At 45.5% G+C, this 17422-nt stretch overlaps 1 protein-coding gene across 1 annotated transcript in view; it reads right to left on the bottom strand.

Annotated features, from left to right (window-relative positions):
- Positions 1 to 7058, bottom strand: part of Dpp6 (dipeptidyl peptidase like 6) — a 656578-nt gene extending 649520 nt beyond the window's left edge. The window contains exon 1 of the mRNA XM_059257772.1: positions 6834 to 7058. Coding sequence (XP_059113755.1) covers positions 6834 to 7058 — 225 coding nt within the window. The remainder of the gene's footprint in view (positions 1 to 6833) is intronic.
- Positions 7059 to 17422: the final 10364 nt, after the last annotated feature.

The following is a 17422-nucleotide window of genomic DNA, read 5'->3' as shown; positions in this document are numbered from 1 at the left end:
TCCTTAACCTCTAGGTAACAGATCCATGTAAAATTTGGAAATGTGTGCTGGCAGCAATTAAAAAAACTAGCATGCCATGTAAATTTGGCTTTCATACCTGCCTCAAAATCCCTTACTGCCAACAGCTCATGTCCCCTGGGAAGGGATCACATTCCTGCTTCGCAGACACATTTTTTTTTTTTTTTTTTTTTGCTGGTTTTAAAGAGCAAAAGCTTGTTAACATGTCAAAATTTGTTTGCTGTGGTTCACAGTTAACAACTGACCCGCCCGATAACAAGCCAGGGCAGCCTGTTCTTGTTAGTGTTGCAAGTGCAAAGATTGGTTTCTTGTCCTGATTTTCCTCCCAGGTCGAGGCAACTGTGCAGGGGACATGAGGCAGGGGTGGTGCTGCCCGAAGCTTGCAGGTGCAGAGCAGAGGTGAGGCATCTTTGATGCTGTTTTTGGCTTCCCTCCTCATTCCGCTGGCAAAGCCTCTCTGTGCAGAACAATGTGCTACCGTCCTGTAGCATCTTCAGCTTCCTGTGTCCAGGTTCACTGTACTCAGAAGGAAGAACTTTTCATGTCCTTGCTATGTACGTAGCACGGACTCTGGCCAATGTTTATTGAAAGAATTTATAGTGAAGCTAAGTGACCACTGGTTTTACCTGAGCACTCACATTTCTAATGTTAAATACAGTCTGCAGTAACAATCTAAATAAAATTTAGATTTCTAAGATATTTTTAAACGAAACCAAATATTATGTCCAGCGGTGAGCTATGAGTGTGACAGGGAGACAAGGGGACTCCAAGCTCACCTAGTGAAAATCTTAGTACAAGAAAGGAACATGGGCACTGGGGCATGTGGTTCATGTGCATTTATGCTGAGTTTCAATTGGAATTAGTGACCTATTCATGCAGATGCTTTGTTATAATCTGCAAAGCTGTTGATACGTCTTATGAGACCTTGGCAGGACAATCATGCCAGTTATCCCACAGCCCTTGCAATGCTAGTATTGCCCACTTCAAAAACAAATGTAAAAGCAAATTATCTTCAGAGAGGCACGTCCTGAGTAACAAAGCTGTCTTCACAATCTTCTGCAGGAGCCACAGGACGCACCATGTTCCCTTTGCACGAAGGTGAAGAAAGCATGAAGGGGGATGAAAAGAACACCAGAGACCCAAACTTTAAAGGAGGAGGGAATGATTATCAAAGAACTAAGGCTGAGATCAGAAAGGGATCAAAGGGGAACAGGAAGATGGAGGGAGGGAGAGATGGGCAGAGAGAGTAGGAAAAGAGAAGGAGGGAGGGAGGGAGGGAAGGAGGGAGAATTCGTACAGTACCATGAAAAGCACAAGGCACGAAGCTTTGAAGAGTAGATTGACTGTCATCTAGAACAAAGGTTAGGATGGCACCGAGACAAAGGAAAAATCATCTGATGGCACGGGCATCCTATCAAAGGGTCGATAGCACGTCTGTGATACACTGTGTGCAGGTTGTGTAGTAACCGAGGCACAGAGTGCAAATCTACATCCAAGTTAGACAAGGCAAAGAGGACTGTTGAGGAAAACTGGAGCTAGTAGTGTATGAGAAGTTGTAGATGGGGAGAGAGGAGAAAGCTGCCAAGGCAGGGAAAAGACTATGGAAGCTGACCTTAACTGTTTGCAGAAGGTAACAATGGTAAGTCATCCCTGCAGCTGCTGGACTCAGTGAGCACCTCTACTGTACCCACAGCATCTGCCCAGCAGGTACCACTGATGTGGAGGTTAAAGGCACACTGCTGCACTGGGCACCTCCTTGGTCACAGCTCCAAATGACTCCCTTATTCCCCATACTCATTCTGGGGGTGGGTATTCTAGGCACTGCCAATGAAGTGATGAGGAAGGTTCTGGGAAGGATAGGACAGCAGAAAGCTTTAGCCTTATTATTTTTTTTTATCATGTTAGGAAAATAATGTGCAATTGAAATTTAAAAGTCATTTAACACTGGTGAAAAAGGTTTCAGAGTATATGGACATCTTTGTGGTGGCAAGCTGCTTAAGAAACAAGTCACAAGACTGATAAATCCCAAGGACACATGACGTCACCCCACTGGAAAATCAGGGTAGAGGAAAAGAAGATGGACTGAGGGCTAAAATGACATGCAGGATGGAGAACTTGGACCTGTTGGGCTGACTGACATCATGGGCAGTGGTGTATCAATGGATCTCAGCTTTGGTCAGTTGGTGGTTTTAAAATGAGGCCATCCACAAGTTAATATCATTAGGAGAATGTGAGTCACCCAAAATGAAGAAAGCAGAAGTGGCTATGTATCCTTAACAGAAGAACCACTGTGACAGTGTGCAAGGCCCCTGCAGCCATTTCAGAGACGGGAGAGAAATACTCAAGTACAGTCCCGACAAAAGCTGGTATTTTAAAATGAGTCACAGTTAATTCCAAGATGTGGCAAGTCACTACATTTCACTAAAGGCCACTTTCAGTAGCTTTTTAGAGTCAGCTTATTTTTAACTCTACACAATGAGGTCTAAATGAAAGTGACTACTGGTTCTGCAAAGGGGTTGCCCAATCAATTGCTTTTGTTTAAATAAATGTAAAATTTACAAGGAAACTGATTAAAATGAAAGACCCTCTGGGTTTATTTCCAACTCCTAGGACAGCCCCATCATCTCAGTTTCTTTCCTTGTCACTGTGGTGGAATGCCTTGACAAAAGCAATGTATGATTCTCACTCACATTTTCAGGGTACAGTTTATCACGGCAGAGAAGCCAAAACAGCAGGAGTTTGGGATAGATACATGGTCACACAGCATCCAAACACAGTCAGGTTTCAGGCTGATGAAGGCTGGTGCTCAGCTCACTTTCTCATTTTTCTATACTCTATGATCTCAGCCCAGGGAATGGTACTGCCCATGGTGGGTGGGTCTTCCCTCCTCAACTAATCTAACCAAAATCAAAATAATCCCCCACTGGTACACCCCGTGGCCTGTTCCCAGGTGATTCCAGATCCCATCAACTTAGCAATTGTGATTAACCATGACACAACCCAAAGAGGTTATCTGTGGACCTGCACAGGTGACAAAGAGGTCATTGGTCACAATGTCACACCGTCTGCACTTGGGTGATATCTTCTTAGCTCATCACTAGCCCTTCAACTTTAGTGAGGAGTGTTCCATACAGACTTCTTTAGATTTCATCTGGGTCTTTGTAGAAGTACCTTAAATCTCATGGAAGTTACCTTTTCTCAATCATACACAGACATGTTTGTTTTACTTAATTAATAAAAAAAATGAGAGAGACAGAGACAGAAAGAAAAATAGGGGAGCACCACAATGCTTCTGCCTTGGTGTTGTTCATCTCTTTCCATCTTATTTGAGGCAGGGTCTCTCATTGCTTGCCACTGCACACAGCAGGCTAGCTGGCCCACAGACTTCTGGGGATTCTCCTATCTCTACCACCATCACTGAGATTATAGACTCTACCATGGTAAGCTTCTACATGTGTTCAGGGGATATGAACTCACATCTCTGTGCTTGTATGGCAAGCTTCTTATTCTCTGAGCCTTCTCCCAGTCTTCATGTTTGTTTGCACACATTTTAGTCATTATAATATCACTTTTTATCTCCATCTCTGGGTCTAAGGCAAGATACATAAAACCCACTGTGTTTTAAAGTTATGTCATTTACCAGCATCAGATGACCCCAACTGGGAAGTTGTTTCTGTATGTACTGGTTGGTTTTTCTTTTCTTTTCTTTTTTTGGTCAGCTGGACACAAGTTTGGGTCATCTGAGTCAAAGAACATCAATTGAGAAAATGTGTCCATAAGATTAGCCTGTAGCAATTCTGTAGGACATTATCTTGATTAATGATTGATGCAGGAGCATCAAGCCCAAAGGATCAGTGTTTTATTTCAGCAAGAGAAAACAAACTAACACACTGTATATTGCAACAGCTATGCCTGACTGGCAGAACATAGACTTGTGATGAGGTCACCAGTCTTGTATTCAGACTGCTCACTCAGACACAGGTGATGGAGATTTTTCTATGAGCTAATGGGGAAAGAGCATTCAGCACCCGGAACAGCTCCAAGGGGAGCATTGAGGTTCCTCAAATAAGTAGGTGCAAGTTAGTTTCTCTCTCTCTCTCTCTCTCTCTCTCTCTCTCTCTCTCTCTCTCTCTCTCTCTCTCTCTCTCTCTCTCTCTCTCTCTCTCGTCCCTCCCTCATCTCTCCTCATAAAGCAAAGTAGTCCTAACCAGTCACGTTATCTTCTGCTAGGATTTCCACTTGATTAAAAAAAAAAAAAAAAAGATAAGATGAGATTGACATGTCTAGCAGTTTTTAAACCAAAGAACTTTACCAGACCTTTTATTGCAAATAAACTGCAGCCTCTGTTCTTGGAAGAAAAATGGTTTGATTTGTGCATCTGTCTTTTGGTAAATGTTTTGCCATTTTTTTTTTTAAAAAGGGAAGTTTTTGTTTTGCTTTGTTTTGTTTAAAGGGATGTTTTTAAATTGGAGCTACATTTAGCTCTGTTTCATTGGTTCAACTCTACATTTGAAATTTAGTTATGCTTTCTTGAGTAAAGGTAGGAGGTAAACATCATGATGCTGTAGGCACATATAAGAAGTAGGAAGGTTGATGAGTATGTAAATGAACATGTCCATCACCTCACACGGCTACTTTTGTTGGTATTATGGTAAGAACAGCTAAAATCTACTCATGTATCAAGAATCCTCCACATGACAGCTGTATTATCTATAAAGCTCTTGATGAATAACCTTCATGCTTCTTCATCCCACACAACTGCTACTTTGTAGGACATGTATGTGCTTATTATGACCCAATAATGAAAAAATATATACACAGTACACGAAACACACTTGATCAATGCCCATGTGCATGGGTACATGCAAACACACACTTCTGTATTTTACAGGATACAAACATAGAGTCAGGGCATGATGCATCTGAGTTTGAGAAAGCCCCTTTTCAGAGACACATGTCACACTGCTTCAATATCCTTGATCTGCAACTGACCTCAGACTTTGGCTTATCTGAGCAGCAGTTCTAGCTATGCATCAAAATGAAAAGAAGGAGATGCATGCTCCCAGCTAGGATCTTAAAAAAAAACAAACAAACAACAAACAAACCCAATCCTGATGGGCGGAGACCAGCTGGTGCTTCCAGCCCTGTCTGTCCTTTCTGCTAGCGACATCTAGAGCCTGCTTAGCAGAGCAAGCTCATTCCAGAACCACAATCCAAAGCTTTTAAGCCAGATTTCAGGGAGGGGGGTGTGCATCTTTCCTGCCTGTGTTGCAACCCAGTTATGTGCCCAGGATCCTAAATAAATAGAAACCTCCAGAATTCTTTATTGCTTGATACCCTCCTCAAGGAATTCTAGTTCTTTGAAACAGATGTCAGAATAATTTTTCCTTTTTTCTTGGCCCACTGGAGTGAGGGTCATTAGTCTTTCTTTGGTTTCTCTTTCTAATCAGAAGAATCTGGAAATGACCAGAGAAAAAGATGCACGATGCCTCGCTGTGGTCTGTGGGCTTCCCTCCAACTCTTGTCATTTCTGTGGTAGTCCCTGTGCCTCACAGAACAAACCAAACCCCACTATTAACAGTAGTGTGGCCTCACTGGTGTTGTAAGATCTGGCAGTTGAAATCCCCTACCCCCAGAAGCACCATCCCACCATGCACATCCTTTACACCAAAACTTACTAAGCACCCAGTCCTGTTACTCTGGACCCTCCAGGTCTCACGGCCACACCTCCTGCTCCCTTCAGGGCAATGGGCTGCCCGGAAAGGGTGAGGAAGACTAAGAGGCTGGTACAAAGACCCAGGTGCTTCAGAACAGCACTGCAAAGGGATCGCGGCAACTCCTCAAACACTACATACCTATTTCTACAAGGCTACACCAGCCAAGCCCGACCTGCCTGCCTCAGGGCTAGCCTGGCTGTTTCCTCCAGGTCTTGGAAAAAGCTCTCCCTCCCTGAAAGTCCTCGTGGCACTGACCCGCTGGAAGGTCAACCCATTTCACCTCGGGAGCCACTGGTACCCTGAAAGACTCTTTGACTACTAAGGTAGTATGTAAATTCAGTCTGTGAAGCCCAGACTTCCAGCCTCAAGAGTAAGAGACCACTCTGAGAACTTCTTCTAAAGGAAGGAGGATGGCCCAAGTAGAGTTGCTGGCCCACAGGCTTGCAACCCAAATTTGCATGCATGGTACTTAGCAGGGAAAGCTGTATTGGGCCTGGGTCAGAGGCCAGGGTTCTGGAGCTAGGACTTTCTTTTTTTTTCTTTCTTTTTTTTTTTTTCTGGAAAAGCACACCACAGGTATAATCCTCGGGTGTAGAGAGAGAAGGTGTCTGGGGACAGTGAAAAGGGGGGCAGCCTGAAGAGGAGAGGAGGGCCACCTTGGCTAGTTGCAGTGACAGGTGGAAGGAGGGGGAAGGAGTCTGGACTAGCTGTTCCCTGAGCCTCAGAGCAGGAAAATAAACATACAACACAACTCCAAGCATACACAGATCTATTTCCCTCCTTGGGAACCACAGCGGGCTGCGGCTACAAACAGACATCCACGAAGCTAGTGAATTCCAAGCATAGTCCACATCCCAGCGGGCGCAGCTCCAAAACCCTGCCTGCTCCAGCCACCAACTCCTGGCTACCACCGCAGAGACCTGCTCCGGACCATGGTGACTGAGATCAGGAGCCAAGGAGAGTGTCTGAGCGCGCTCAGGCACAGCAGGGGGAACGGCAAGAGAGGAGCAGGGGACCCAGAGACCCCCAGGAGTCGCTAGGCCCATGACTCCCGCCGAAGCCCCCACCACCACCACCCACCCACCGCGATGCTCTTACGTCCTCCTCGTCACAGTCGCTCCGCGCCTGGTACTGGAACCGGGGCCGGCCACCCGCACAGCCGCGCTCCCGGGGTGCCGCCGCCTGCGCCTGCGGCCCTAGGGGCTTTGGGCCCGCGTCCTCCTCCGGCCCCTGGCCACCCAGGAGGCGACTGGCCTCCGGGGGCGCCGGAAAGGAGCGCGAGGTGTTGATCTTGCCGGTGAACCTTTGGTACAGAGAAGCCATGGGCCGCCGCAAGCTGGCTTACTGGCTTGGATGCTTCGAAAAAAAAAAATTTTCCTTTCTCTATCTCTCTCCTCTCTCCCCACCCCCTCCAGCAGAAAAGAGAGAAGGGGGGAAAAGGAGGCGGTGGGGAAAGAAGAAAGGCGAGCCCGGCCGCTCCGCGCCACTCGCGAGTCGCCTGGGTGCTGAGCGACTCTGCCTGGCTCAGCTTCTCCGCCCCCTCCCCGGCGGCGCGGAAGCCAGGGGTCGGAGTGATCGCTTTCTCTTTCTGCTTTGCTATTTTTTTTTTTAAGTCCTCGCCACAGCCACGTTCGGCCTCACCAAACAGACGGAAGGAAAGCAAAACACCAGAAGCACACCAAGGGAGGGGACATGTCTAGGCCCCATTATTTGGCACCACCTAGAGACCAGCTCGCATCCCCGGCTCATCTCCTGGTCCCCGCCCTGGCCCCTACCTAGCAGCTCCTCCTTTCCCTCCTCAGCGGGGTACCCTGCTCCTGCCGCCGTGATGGCACCTGGGGAGTTCCAGTCCCAGGGAGCTGGAGGTGGATGCGGAAGGACTCTTAGAACACCAGTTGGGTCGTGGATGAGGGTTCGGGGCTAGGGCACTCCTAGCGTGGCAAGGGCCGAATGCCCCAGTGAGAGAGGAGAGCGCTTCAAGAGGCTAGGGCTGAGCAAAGAAACCCTAACTGCCCTGGTATCCCGGGGCTTCGCGGCCATGGCTCCCATCGCATCCTCTTTGGGATGCAGCACACAGCTGTCTTCCAGGGACTCCCAGGGACTCCCACCTAGTATTGTTCTTCTGACTTTGGTTAACTTTGGCAAAGACCCCTGGGAGCCTGAGGTAGGAATGGTGCAGGACGGTAGGAGGAGGTGGGAGAGGAGGGCAGGTCTTGTAAGGAGTAGGCACGGAGAAGCATCTGTTCCCGGACTCATCTTCCTTCCACCACGTAAGATTTCAAAAATATACTCATTTTTCTTCTGATCTTTTTAAGAAAGGAAGACCAAGTCTAGAACAGGCCGCGGGACTCCTGTGCTGGCCTAGTGCAAGCCTCAGGAGCAACGCCTTTCAAGGGCATGCCTGGCTCCAGCCTGCCTGTCTATGTGTAAATACAGGGAAACGCTAAAGGGCTTGGAGGTCAGCAACCTTTCCAAACCTTGTTCCACCCCCATCCTGGCACTGAGATGCAGTGAGAAGGGAAGCCTTGACCCTAAAGGCAGTACAGCACCCAGGGCTTCCAATAACAAACTCATTTTGGCGCATTCGAACGTGCTTGAGTGCCCCCGTGTGGAGAGACGAGCAAACTGTATCAGACTGAGTCTAGGCCCTGGCTGGCATCTCCCTCTACTTGCTTCCTCCACCCTTCCCTGTAGGCTTCTGGAGCCCTTGTCTTTCGTGGTTCTCTGGCCACTATTGGGTCTCTGTCGTTCACCTCCTCCGTGTGCAGTCTCCTGATCCAGCCCTCTGTGGCTGAGCTGGGGTGCTGCAGCACCACTAAGGGTTGGAACTTTGGAGAGACTCAGGAATTCTGGCACCTGCTTGGACTCAGCTGTCCCCTCCCACAATGAGTCCAGGACCATTTTGACTTCTCCCACCACCCAGCAGTGCTCCAGGAGCCCCCTCAGCTTCCCTGTTGCTATTGAGAATTTTAAAAGCATAGGGGAGGCAGCCACTCAGAAGACCTGGCGAGCTGAGGACCTCCCTGAGCGGAGGCTAGAGAGTGCCCTGCAGAGCTCTCAGCATGGAGGAAGGTGAGCCGTGCTGTGCTGAGAGCAAGGTGAGCTGCTGCGCTGTGTTGAGCACGGGTTGCTGTTGGAACCCAAAGCACCTCCCATTCCTCCCAGCCCTCCTCTCTCTCTCCCAAGCTCTCAGTGCAGAAGTTGGTTTTCGGGAGAATTTTGTCGGCCCATCCTATGCTCCACAGCCGTTGTGTTCACTGTGAATAGACAGCCACAAGGCACCCTGGAGATATTTCCCTTTATGAAGAAAATAAGAAGAGCTTGAAGCCCCATTACAATCGCTGCAGAACTCACTTCGTGGGAGGCCCCCAAAAGTCTGCGGTGGGAGAGCTTTGGCCACCATGCCACAATTCAGATGACCCACTGAATGCTTTTAAGGACATAAAATTAAAAACTCCATCTTCTGTTCAGAAAGTATTGGCTCCCAGCCCTTCACGTGAAAGGTTTCTCTGCTAGCCACCTGAAAGGACAGGCCCTGTCTTTCAGGGATTCACGTCCACTGCAGCTGAGGATTCTGACATCATTACCTGTGGATGTCGCTTGTGTCTTCCTTATTATACGCTAAGGACATATGTACAGTTTTACACAAGCAGAAATAACTATGTATAATATGTTAATACATTTATGCAAAATATAGAAATTACATTAACTATCATGTCCACTACTTTATAGATGAGTGCCTATTAACCATTATAAATTAATGATAGAAGTTTTAAGAACTATTTTCATTAAGTGTATTGTGTGTCTCTGCATGAGTATGACCACATCAATGAGGTACCCTCAAAGACCCTTCCAGATCTTCTGGAACTAGATGTATGGGCAGTTGTGAGCTACCTGATATGAGTGCTTGGATCTGAACTCTGGTCCTCAGCTAGAGTGTTATGTGTGCTGAACATGTGAGTCCTGTCCTTAGTCCCAAGATTGAACCATTTGTTTAGTGATGATAAGTTGATAGAAAGGGCATATGTCTCCAAGATTTATTTTCTTTGGTGAATCTGTAAATATTCAACTTAAAATTTGGTCAAAGCTTAAAATTCCGATTAAATTACTCTGAAAATACGAATTTTTCCTATTTAAACATATTGTAAAACAAAAAGTTGTAAAATTGCATAAACAATCAGAGAAAGAATTAAAGTACTGATTTCCTCTCTAGAGAGAAAGATCTGTAGCATGAACAGAAGAAATGGAGAGGAGGTGAGGCAGGGAAGAAAGAGGCAGAGCCTGGCCAGGCTGGCATGAAAGGAATGGCGGTCGGGGAGCTGGGAAGAGCTGGGAAGAGCTGTTTGTGTGCAAGGCATTCCTTGATGCACTCTGACGGAGGCACACAGCTCCATGGAGAACTTGGCCATGTTCTCTGTCTTTCACAGTGAGCAAAGCGCTCTCAGGACCATCTTAGGGGGTGGTTTTGACTGTGAAGCCATGAACCCGTGGCAATGCACCTGCAGATCCAGCCTTCCCCTAAACATGGGCACACAAACTGCAGAACACATTTAGAGACTGTGATGCTGTAAAATCCCCTGGGTGAGATTAAGCAGGTTAATACTGTACCCTGAGTGAGGCCATGGGGATTTAGAGAATGAGGAAGTCTGCTGCTTAGAGGACACATAATTAATCAAGCGGAAAACCCTCCTCAATAATGTAAGGAATGTGATACTATGAGAGATAATAAAGCCAGGGTCCTTTTGATCAGATCTTTGTGTCTTTGAAGGAAATGGGTCTAAGAACCCTGGCTCAACTTGGCTTTGAGCATCTTATTTGTAAAGTAAAAATTGTATGGCAGTTGAGATGGCTCAGCAGGTACACAGGTGTATTTGCTACCAAGCCTGACAACCTGAGTTTAATCCCCAAATCCCATGCAGTAGAAAGAAACTGATTTTTGCAAGCTGTGCTCTGACCTCTACAAGTGTGCCGTGGAACACACACACACACACACACACACACACACACACACACATACACACACACACACCAAATAAACAGGTATAATAAAAAATTTAAACGATAAAACTCTTAACCAGAGAAAAAGTCGGGAGCAACTTTTCTGCCTAGAGGAGCAAATGTGAGGTGTACGCTACACTGGAGTCAATGGAGGAAATGTGGTGAGCTGATTCGTGGGCTCTTCCATGTCAAGATGTGCACTCCTCGTTACTGTTTAAAACCAATGTCCACCTGCTCGCTTTTCTCTGTCCTATCTTATGGTTGCTTCTGTATACGCTGCTCCCTGGAACAGGTTTACAAACAAATATGAGAAATTATCGAATCCAGTAGATCAACAGGATATTTTTAAACTGACAACAAAGGAAGCTTGAAAGACCCTTACCCTTCCTGAATACTAATATTGGAAAGATAAAATGGTCACCTTTGCACACCCAGAAGGCAGGTCTTCCCTGAAGCACTGGGCACACTTCTATAAATTGGGATAAATGAAACCAACGTTCAGATATCCATAAAACACAGTGTTTGAAAATGAGAAGCACATTCTTAACCCTGAATACACCCCTACCCCCAGTCCCCCTCCCACCCCAACATACACACTTCTTGTTTGTCTGATTTTGCAAGATGACTACTAAGGACAGACTGGGCTGTAGGCTCTGCACAGATTTCAAACAAGAACTGCATAATATATATATATATATATATATATATATATATATATATATATATATATATATTCTGCACTCAGCAAAACCTCAAAGGTAAAGTGGGAATAGAATTATTTTTCCAGCTATTTGACATATTAAATATCAATATGTTTTAAAGGAAAACATTTATTTTAACTCAATGAAAACTTTCTATAAAATCAGTAAGGTTTTAATCTACTCGCTTCACTCCTTTCTGCATTTTAATAATGCTTTCTTCAACTTCCTACGTCTGGAGAGAAGAGGATTAGAGAGAAAAAAGGAGACCTCAACACAATTGAAGACACGGGACTCTAATTGCAAGCCATTTATCTCTGGTGTTAGGATTCATCTTTGAGCTAAGCCACCATTTCCATATTCAAAACCATGACAGACAGGGATATCACTTAGAGAATATTCTCTCGCCCTCAATAATTTCAGGGATGTGACCCTTGCCTGACTCTCTGACCTCAGAACCGACGGTATGACTGATTTTGGCCAGTGCATGAGCACGACACAGGCAGAGGCCTGGTCACTGTGTCACTGACTGGCCTCTGTGCCATAAGCACACACGTCCCCTGTTAGCTGCTGCCACTTGGACCTGGACCTAATCCCAAAGCTGTAGCCATGCCATGCAGTTGGGAAGCACAAAGCAAAGGCATCTAGCTGAGCCTAGCGTGGACCAGCAAAACCTCAACTCATTAGTGGAAAACCATTAGTGTAAAAACATGGATCATCATCTGAACTTAGGGGCAATTTGTTACACAGCATGCCATGACTGACAGCTAAATAACAACGCTTACTACAAGCATTTCACATCTTTGCTCAGAAAGTACCCGAATGACTACTACCTGCTGTTTGTGCTGTGTTGTAGGGTGGGGATGATGAAGCTGCAATCATTCAGACCAGACAGGCTTCACGTGCATCAGGTGAGTGCTATACATGAATGAACTCTTGGGCTTCCCTGAAAATGGAGAGATGCGGCTTCTCCCACTGCAGTTACAACAGTGCAGGCTCACCAAAAGACAACTTTATCAGAAGACGACTGCCAGAACCTCCTGGATTACAGGTGTGTTCTCTGCAGAACCGGGCTTTTTAGAGTGCGGTCATCAGACAGCATTTTCAACCCACTGAGGATTGTGGGGAATTGCATATTACATCGGTCTCCAATGGGGACGTGTTAGGAATACAGATTCTAGGGCCATACCCACTCTAGACCTGTCCAAACAGAGAGCTAGGACTGGAAGATTAAGAGCCATACTGAAACAGCCCTCTGTGAATAACTGCTACACACGCAAAGGTGAGAATTGTTGCCTTAGAATAACACACTCGGGCCATTCTCTACAGGGAGCAAGGCATCCTGAAAGAGTCTCCAGGTGCTTCACTCCCAAGAAGAGACTTATACTTTAGAGGGTCAACAAGGATTCTCCTCCAGGGTGGGGATAAATTTTATTTATTTGTTTGTTTGTTTGTTTAGGATGTGTATGTGTGTGCACGTGTGCCTGTGGAGGTCAGGTAACAACTTGCAGGAGTTGTCTCTCCTTCCACCGTGTGGGTCCCAGGAACTGAACTAAGGTCATCAGACTGGGCAGCAAGTGCCTTTACTCACTGAACCATCTATCCAGTCCAGGGAAAGAAATTTCTAAGAATCCAAAAAGAAGAGCCCTTTCCTCACTGATGTGAGGTTAGCTCAGCAGCTTATTGGAAGTTACCCTAGAATGGAGGACGTGTCTGGGTGTTGTCTGCCCTTGAGTTGACCTGTCCTCTGTAGTGAAAGGGAAGATTCCATTTCTCTTGGTGCCTCTCTCCAGAGACATTTTGACATTGTGCTTTAACAAAGAGCTTCTCCCTTCTTGCCAAAATGCATACAATTTGGCAGAGAGCTCTGCAAAACCACAAAGGGGGAAAAAGCCTTGCTTTCAAAAATTGATCCCATGAAAAGCACTCAGCACCTCTGCCTTGGCCTTGCTGCTTAGTTAATGCAATAAAGAAAACCTGTCCTTAATTAAAGACCAATAAATTTAATAAAAATATTTAAGTTGAAAACCCACTGCTATGAACTTAATTTTCCTGAACCCGCTCCTTTAAAGTCCATTAAAATGTTCATTATAAAAATCCATGTTATTTTATTTTTCACTGTTACTTGGATCCATTGCAAATTCCCATGGCACATACCTACAGGTTGAAAAATGGGCTGATGCCATCTGGTATAGTTCAGTATATTTCCTTGAAATTCAATGCATTGTACAGACAGAGGTGATATTCAGTATCTATATGTACATACTCACGTTCATGAGCTAGTTATGTAGCACATGTAATCTGTGTGTGATCACATCCTCATGAGCAAAAGCAAGACCTGTCATCACATAGCCTGACTCATGCATATGTGGGTGTGCCTAACAGGAGACATGGTGGCTTCTCGTTAATGAAAACAGATTCTATTAGGAACAATAAAATCGAAATGAAGCTGCCCATTTCTTGTGGGTAATTCAATCTCTGTGGACTGCAACCCCATCCATTCTATTCCACCCGCTGCTCAACAATTTCTTCCTCATAAAGGTTAAAACTGATTTGTCTATACAGCTAATTGCATTTCAAATCATAGTAATTTGGAACACACAAAAAAAAGTAATTCCCCTTACAATGACTTATATTTATATTTTGCTTGACAGGTAAACAGAAATTGCCTGTTGGCTAAATAAATCCATTAGTCATGTAAGCCTGCAGTTTGAACAGCCCTTTTCCTCACTTACAGACGGCAACAAGTGGATCCACTCTCCACTACAATAGGGTGAGGCGGGTGCCATTTGTTCCTTGCCTCTTGATTTGAGCTCCTGATAGGCCCTATTACCTCAGTCCTCTCAGCAACCCACCCATAATCACTGTCATTACATCTCTTTATAATCCAACAATACTCAAATTGCATCATTTATACAGAGCCTTTTCCATCTCTGTGGGAAAAGCTGGATAAATTAATGCTTGCAAAGGACTTTGAAGGATTTCTTAGCCTTCTTAGGATAAAAGAAGTAGCAATATGAAGCCATATTTTCAACTGCATTTCAGGGCTCTGATACCATTCAGTCAAGTTCAACTCCAAATGAGATGGAGATGACTAGTTGTGACATCAGGGGATGCTGGGCTATTAGAGATGGTCAAATCATTAAGCATCTTTCTTGAATAGGCAATTTATCTCTGAAACATAAAATTATCAAATCCAAAATACACTATGGAATAGAATACAGAAGTTGTAAGTATTCTAAGACAAAACACAAAAGTACTAACAAGCTGACTAGGTAAATACACAACTCCTAGTGTGGCCCGTGGACACAGTCACAGACACCGGAATGGTAGCTTGCGACAAGCGTTAGCCTAACATTTTAGCCACTGATCATATCTGGACTGTATTGAGTCAGCAGATTAAAAAGAGAACTCCAGGCCCTGAACTCAACAAATAGTTTCTGGTCTCCTGGGAAGGCAGCCTGTTGGGAATTCTCCATGGAGTAACACACAGACACTTAAAATGATGGCATCTCAGATGTGCAGAGCATCCCAGGAATAAGTCACACCCAGCCTTGGTTTCTACTCTGGATGAAAGTAGAGCAATGTAATGTCTTAAGCAATTTATGTGGCTATCAGAAGAGGCTCACAGGAAGCTGTCCATACTCTTCTACCTCACATTGCTGTCTTTTCATCACTTTTAAAATATTTTATATTTAAGTGTGTGTGTGTGTGTGTGTGTGTGTGTGTGTGTGTGTGTGTGTGTGTGTGATGGCTATTTTTGGTTGTCAACTTCACTACATCTGAAATTAACTAAAAACCAAGGAGCTGGGTACCCCTGTGAGGGATTTTTTTTTTTTTTAAATTAAACCATTTGAAGTGGGAAGGCCCACTTTTAGTTTGAACTTTTTGAGGTAGAAATATCCACCTTTAATCTGGGCCACACCTTCTGCTGCCAGTCTATATAAAAGACATGGAAGAGGGAAGCTTGCTTTCTTTTTGCCTCTTGCTTTTGTTCTCACTGGCAAGTCCTATCCTTCACTGGCATAAGAACCTACTTCTTCAGGATTCTGGCATATACAGAAGACCAGCTGAGATATCCAGCCTCATGGACTGAGTGACTACTGGCTTCTTGGACCTTCCATTGGAAGACAGTCACTGTTGGACTAGCTGGACCACAGCCTGTAAGCCATTCTAATAAATCTAATTTATATATTCATTCATTCTATCAGTTCTGTTCCTCTAGAAAACATGAATACTGTGTGTGTGTGTGTGTGTGTGTGTGTGTGTGTGTGTGTGTGTGTGTGTGAGCATGAGTGCATACGACCATAAAAGCCAGAAGAGGGTGCCAGATTCCTTAGAACTGGAGTTTCAAGGTGTTGTGAGTCCTATGATATAGGTGCAGGGAAATGAACCAGAGTCTTCTGGAAGAACAGCAAGTGCTCTTAACTGCTGAGCTCTCTCCAGCCCACTGTCCTCAGGCATTGAGAAGACTACATTCATCACCATGTTCGGTGACTCTAGTTTGTAGCCTCCAAAGGAGACTGGAGGAACCTTCGGCTACCCCCTCCCTGCCACAGAACCTTCAAATTCTGGTTCACAAGAATGTCCTCTTTCTGGTATTGGTTAGATCTACCTTCTCATGGTGAGTGAGTTCTGGAAAGATAGCATGTATGGCTCATTGGTTAGAGCTACCTTCTCATGGTGGGTGAGTTCTGGAAAGATAGCATGTATGGCTCATTGGCCCTAGAACCTATGCTCTGGAAAGCTGGGGCGGGGGCAGCACCCACTGGATGGCGACTTTGAAGGAAACCCAAACTTTAGTTTTGCTTTCTGAAAGCAAGATGCGAAAATGTTCCTGTGAACACGGCTCACACAGTCCTCACTACTCAGTACTGACAGGTGCCCACCTGTGGACCTTCTTGTCTGTCCACCCAGCAGAGTGTGTATTCTCAAGGAAGTTGTTCCTTTTACTTAGGAGAACTTATTTTTCTAGGCAGCTTTTACAGTTTTTCTTTCCTGGTAATGTGGGAGTGGTTTCTTTTTCATACACAGCACTCAGTCTATCACCTCCTCCTGGCTGTCTGTCCCTGAACGTAACTGTGTTATGTTCTCAGAAGCCTGCAGCCTCTTAGAGACCACAGGAAGAAGGGACACATTTGCAACCATGTAAACCTAGAGCTCGAAGTTGCTGCCTGAAGCCAGGGCCTTCCTACTTAGCACAGAGATTCGGGATCTGAACTTTCAGTCAGACACCACCACAGGAACTCCCAGCTCATCACAGGCCTGGCTTGGGCCTGGGTTTTCTATTTGGACTATGGGAGTGTAAGAGTGGGGAACCCTAGCAATGTCATACACTTGAGATCTTCAGATGTTACATGAAGGAGGGGGCAAGGATGGAGACTTACTTAAACTTCTAGAAAATACTATGGTCATCATACCTAATTAATCCTCCAAAACAAATCATTTGTTTTTTCTTCTGGATTTAGGTGGCCAATATCCTTAATTCTGCGTTAAATGGCCCTGTTGGGGGACTTTCTCTTGGTTAGGGTACATTCCCTCAACTGGAGCCTGTGGAAGAAACTGTTTTTCAGTGGTCAAAAGGATTAGGAGTATCTAGCACAGGGCTAATGAAGCACAGAGGACCACCAGCCCTGAACAGGATGAAGTGCAGAGAGAGGGCCTAGGGATTGAGAAGAGCACTGTGGCTTCAACAACTTCTCTTTGGGCTCATGGATGACAGCAGCTCTCAGACATCACCAGAGACACTTCTTTGTGCAGTGGTTGGCAGATGATGCAGAAACTCACAACTGGTCAGTGCCTAGAGAACAGCCATCTAGAGAGCACTTGGCCTCAAATGAGGACGTATACTGCTGTTCCTTCCCCCAGAGGCTCAGGGACCACAGAGGAGGGAGGAGCCAAGAGACTGTGGGAGTCAGAGGTCTGGGAGGACCAGAGTAAAACAGAGCCTCCTGGACATGGCTGGAGCACCACATTCACAAACTCACAACA

This window comes from Peromyscus eremicus, chromosome 3 (assembly GCF_949786415.1).
Source record: "Peromyscus eremicus chromosome 3, PerEre_H2_v1, whole genome shotgun sequence".
NCBI classification, from domain to species: Eukaryota; Metazoa; Chordata; class Mammalia; order Rodentia; family Cricetidae; genus Peromyscus; species Peromyscus eremicus.
The sequence above is the reverse complement of the archived record's forward strand: the minus strand, read 5'-3'. Positions and strand labels throughout refer to the sequence as shown.